Source organism: Neophocaena asiaeorientalis, unplaced genomic scaffold, assembly GCF_003031525.2.
Source record: "Neophocaena asiaeorientalis asiaeorientalis breed wild unplaced genomic scaffold, Neophocaena_asiaeorientalis_V1.1 scaffold43, whole genome shotgun sequence".
In the NCBI taxonomy this organism is placed as follows: domain Eukaryota; kingdom Metazoa; phylum Chordata; class Mammalia; order Artiodactyla; family Phocoenidae; genus Neophocaena; species Neophocaena asiaeorientalis.
The window spans coordinates 1,345,713-1,350,462 of NW_020173674.1; the positions used below are offsets into that span (position 1 = coordinate 1,345,713).

The window sequence follows — 4,750 nt, forward strand, 5'->3', positions numbered from 1 at the left end:
GTCCACTCACCCATCCATTCACCCACCCATCCATTTTTGTATCCAACAGACTACCTCACTCCCCAATTTCCTCTCTGCCCGATCCACGCAGGGCACCTCTGGGCACGACAACGGGGCCATGTCAGGGCCAGTCCGTCCTGGGGGGCGCTGACTGACCTCAGGGCCGCGCCCGGCCTGGACTCACCACGGGGAGGGCACCGCTCCTACCCTGTGGCTAAGGGAGCAGGCAGCCGCCGGCCCCCAGGAGGGCCAGGGAGCCCGGAGTTCCGGAGAAGGGCTGGGGGTGACGGGCCTGTTCCACACAGGACATCCAGAAGAAGCGGCAGAACAAAGACCTCATGGAGTTGCAGGCTCTCATCGACAGCCACTTCGAGGCCCGGAAGAAGGAGGAAGAGGAGCTGGTCGCGCTCAAGGAGAGAATCGTGAGTGCCGGCAGCCGTGGGCGGGCGCGGGCCCGGGGTGGCCAGGCCACAGTGACCCGGCCCTCGTCCGGCTGCAGGAGAAGCGCCGTGCGGAGAGAGCTGAACAGCAGAGGATCCGGGCCGAGAAGGAGAGGGAGCGTCAGAACAGGCTGGATTCCCCTTGACACTGGCCAAGGACCCGGGCCGGTGGCTAAGGTCCCTACGCCCCGCAGGACCCCCGCGAGAGGGCTGACCCGACCAGGACCTGGACCTTCCAGAAGGTTCCAAGCCCAGGCAGTCCTCGATGCCTGCCCTGAAGTCTCGGGGTGGGGTCTCCGCAGGAGGAGAAAGCCCGGCGGGAGGAAGAGGACGCCAAGAGGAAGGCCGAGGACGACCTGAAGAAGAAGAAGGCCCTGTCCTCCATGGGCGTCAACTACAGCAGCTACCTGGCCAAGGTGAGCACGGGGCCTGTGGCCCGGGGGTCCCCGCCACGCCCTCAGGCCGGCCGTGCCACGTCCCCACTGTCGTGTCCCCTCAGGCTGACCAGAAGAGAGGCAAGAAGCAGACGGCCCGGGAGATGAAGAAGAAAGTCCTGGCCGAGCGGCGGAAGCCCCTCAACATCGACCACCTCAGCGAGGAGAAGCTCACGTGAGGATGCCCCTCGGGGTGTGGGGGGGCCCGGCCCCAGCCTCCCGGGGCTGACCTGCCAACCCTCCCTCTCTGCCGCTCCCTCCCCAGGGACAAGGCCAAGGAGCTCTGGGAAACCCTGTACCAGCTGGAGACCAACAAGTTTGAGTACGCGGAGAAGCTGAAGCGCCAGAAATACGAAGTGAGTGAAGCACCTCTGCCCGCATCTGCCAGCGGGCACCCCTGGACACCCCGAAGTCCCCTCGGACCCCGACGAGGCCCCTGTCCTGCGGGGGACCCTGCCTGGGTGTCTTCCAGGCCAGTCTCCCCACATCATTCTGGCTCCCAGGGCTGGCGAGAGGGAGCATTGGGGCAGAGTGCCCTCGGGGGGCTGGGGGGAGACCGTGGAAAGCCAGCAGTGTCCCAAGCCCACCAGGTTGGCACCGAGCTCCTCTGTGGTGGGGGTCCTCCCCAGTCCCCTCCCAGGCCCCCAAGCTCAGAGCTGGGGAGGGGGCTGGGACAGTGCCCCTCCCCCAGGGGTTGGGCGCCAGGAGTTGCCTGAGAGGGGCTCACGACTCAGGATGGCAGCCCTGGGTGGACACCGTCCCTCGGAGTCTGGGCCTGGGGGTGGGGCTGGGGGCACCAGTCCTGGGGAAGGACCCGCTGCGTGAAGCACAGACCCTTCTGGCCTCCAGGGTCCCGGGGAGAGGACCTTCCACTCTCAGGGCACCTCTCCCAGCTTCCTCTACTGGCCCCTGAGATGGAGGGTGTGGGAGACCAGTACTGACAGACAGGCAAGTCCTGCCTCCTTCTCAGGATCCCGGTGCCCTTGGGCGAGTTGCCTGGTCTTCCTGAGCCTCGATTTCCCCACCTCTAACTGGAGCAGGACCACGCCCATCCCTGGCCACCCCCAGGGGCATGTGTATCGCTGCCGGCCCGCAGGCAGGACCAGGCGTGGGGGCATCACGGCTCTCTGCTGATACTCCCCTGGGAGGGCCGGCCTCAGAAATGGGCTTCAGAGAGAGCCCAGAGCGGCCCTACTCCTGTCCAGGAGGCTGAGCCAGGGCCTGACAGACTGTGCATGGCCCACGATGGGTCCCCGGGCGCTAAAAGAACCACACGAGCCCTGGCCCAGAATAGCCCAGCGCACGGTGGGTGCCGAAGCCTCAACTACCCACCCAGCCCCCTAACCGTCTCGGTCTTTCTAGATCATGAACGTCCGGGCCAGAGTGGAGATGCTGGCCAAGTTGTAAGTAGCCGGAGTCCACCCTGGGCCAGGCTCTGAGTGTTCATGCACGGTGGGCCTCTCGCATGGCGAAAACCTGGGTCGTTGCAGGTGTCGGCGGCAGGAGGCACGGAGACCCCGGAGGCCTTCCTCTTCTCCTCCCGCCTTCCTCCTCCCCCCTGCCTGCCACCTGGGGGCTGCTGAGGCTGACCTGCCGTCTTGGCTGGCAGCGGGGGCCAGGCCTTGCCTTCCCCCAGCCTCCCCGCCCCGGGCAGTCGGCAGGAGAGAGCAGCTGGGCGGAGGACTGAGAGGCCGCAGGGCTCTGAGCTCGGGCCCACCAGGTAGGGGCTCTGTTTGCAAGCCTCACCTCCGCCCCGTGCCCCCTGCCCCACATCCCGCAGAGTCTGGAAGGTAAGTGGCAGCTCCTGGGCTGTTGTGTGTCATAGCCCAGGTCTCCAGCTCGGGCCATCAAGAGTAGGTCGGAGGCACAAGCCCAAGGGTCCTCCAACCAAAGGAGCCGGGACGCAGTAAGAGTGCCAAGACCTGCCAGGGCCGCCAAGGGGCCCACGGGGCAGGAGGCCACTCCCCGGCCTGGCCCTGCTTGGACGCGGCAGGTAAGTCGCCTGTGTTGTTTGCAGATTACCAACCTCAGGAGCCGCATCGACCAGGCCCAGAAGCAGTGAGTAGCTCTGCCTGTCCCTTGCTCTGCACGGGACACACGGCCGCACGGGTCAGCTGCCACGGGCGCGCCAGGGCCCTGGCTATTTCAGCCTGTGTCGGTGGCAGCCGGCCTTCAGCAGGGTAGTAACAGGACTAGCCAGATGGCCACCTGGGCCAGCATGTCGAGACCCTGCACCCCTGGACCCAGAGCCTCCTCTCAGCCCTAACCCCAGAGCCCAGAAGGATGGCAGCTTGGGGGAGGGCTGGCAGGAGCCCCCTGGGCAGCCTTCAGAGTGGCCTGGTGAAGCCAGACTGGGCTCCTGGACGTGCCAGCAGCGTGTCACTTCAAAGGTGACCTGGGACCAGGAATCAGGGGGCCTGGGCTTTGTCACCAGCTCCTCCGTGGCCCTGGGTGAAATCACTGGTTCCTCAGGACGGTGAACCCTCGGGGTCCATGGGACCCTTTACAATAACTGCTGGGTAAGGCCCGGAGAGGGATCTTGTCCCGGAGCCTGGTGGCCGAGATGGGGCACGCCCCAAGGTGGGCAGTGGGGCTGGTGAAGGAGACGCTCCCTCCTCCCTGCGTCTGTGCAGGGCAGGGGTGTTTGCGGGTCCCTTCGAGAGGGGGCCGTTTGGCCAGGTATGTGCATGAGCACATGTGTGTGCGTGCGTGTGCATGGCTGGGAGGGTTCTCAGGCTGTGGGCACAGCCCCAGCGCCCGGCCTTCTCCTGAAGCCTTGGGAGCTGCAGGGCCCATTCCAGCCCGAAGTTGTCCAGAAAAGAGCTCTGATCACCAGCCCATCCTGATGCGGCCCCCAGCTCGCTCCTGGCTCACTGGCGTGCAGAGGGCTCAGCCAGATGGAGCCGGCTCCTGAGGACCACCGTCCCTTGGGGGGGGACCTCCCGACCCCAGGGTCCAGTTCTAACCAGTGGCTGATTCTGGAACAAGACCCTCCCTGCTGCCGAGTCCATCAGGCTGGGACTGCTGGCCTGGAGTGTAGGACCAGAATAGCCCACTGCCCCAGGAGGCTGTGACTCAGGGGGCAGAGACTCTTTTCAGGACAGAGTAACTGGGAAGGTGGCAGCTTCCCACGCGGGCTTGGGTCTGCTTGACGTAGGGCCCCAGAGTCTTCCTGCCGCCTGTGTCTCGAGCCCCTCGGGTGGGGAAGGGAGGGAGGGGGCGGGGGACCAGGCTCTCGCCAGCCCCCACTTAGCCTCACTGACTCCCTCTGCACAAAGCCGCCCAAGCCTGGCTGGGCAGGTACAGGTGAGTCACTGCTGCTGGATTGGAGCTGGGGGATGCGCTGGGGCTTCCGGAGTCGGACCGGACAGAGCTGCCAGGGTCTGGGGTCTGCCAGGGGCCAGGGGAGGGGTTGGCCAGGGTCCCGGATACCCTCATGCTCAAGACCACCTTGCTTCCCATTTGTAGCAGCAAGAAGGCCGGGACCACGGCCAAGGGCAAAGTCGGCGGGCGCTGGAAGTAAAGCAGCCGAAGAAGTTCCCAGAGGCAGAGACCCTCAGCCTGTGGGGCCCACATGGAGGCCTCCAGCTCCTGGGCACCTCCTGTGTCTCTGTCCTCGCTGCTGCCAACCTCTGGGGTCTGTAAATAAAGCTAGCAGACTCCCCTCGGACAGGTGTGCCCTGGCTCATGCATGGGGCCCTGGGGGGGCGGTGGCCATTCTGCAGCTAGGGGGCCCGCAGGACCCTGGGCACTCATCTTAGGGGTCAGCTCAGGAGACCGCGGGGCCATGGCTCTACTGTGCCCTGAGCGCTATGCCCCGGACGCCCACCGGCTCTGCCAGTGGCTTCCACTTCTGTCAACGGGTTTTCACCCCTA

General features: G+C 66.0%; 1 protein-coding gene across 1 annotated transcript in view; it reads left to right on the forward strand.

Moving 5' to 3' along the window:
* TNNT3 (troponin T3, fast skeletal type) overlaps positions 1 to 4,541 on the forward strand; it is a 12,828-nt gene extending 8,287 nt beyond the window's left edge. The window contains exons 7-13 of the mRNA XM_024749143.1: positions 306 to 422; positions 500 to 573; positions 739 to 856; positions 940 to 1,049; positions 1,140 to 1,230; positions 2,237 to 2,277; positions 4,343 to 4,541. Of these exons, the coding sequence (XP_024604911.1) occupies positions 306 to 422; positions 500 to 573; positions 739 to 856; positions 940 to 1,049; positions 1,140 to 1,230; positions 2,237 to 2,277; positions 4,343 to 4,397 (606 nt within the window). The 3' untranslated portion in view covers positions 4,398 to 4,541. The remainder of the gene's footprint in view (positions 1 to 305; positions 423 to 499; positions 574 to 738; positions 857 to 939; positions 1,050 to 1,139; positions 1,231 to 2,236; positions 2,278 to 4,342) is intronic.
* Positions 4,542 to 4,750: the final 209 nt, after the last annotated feature.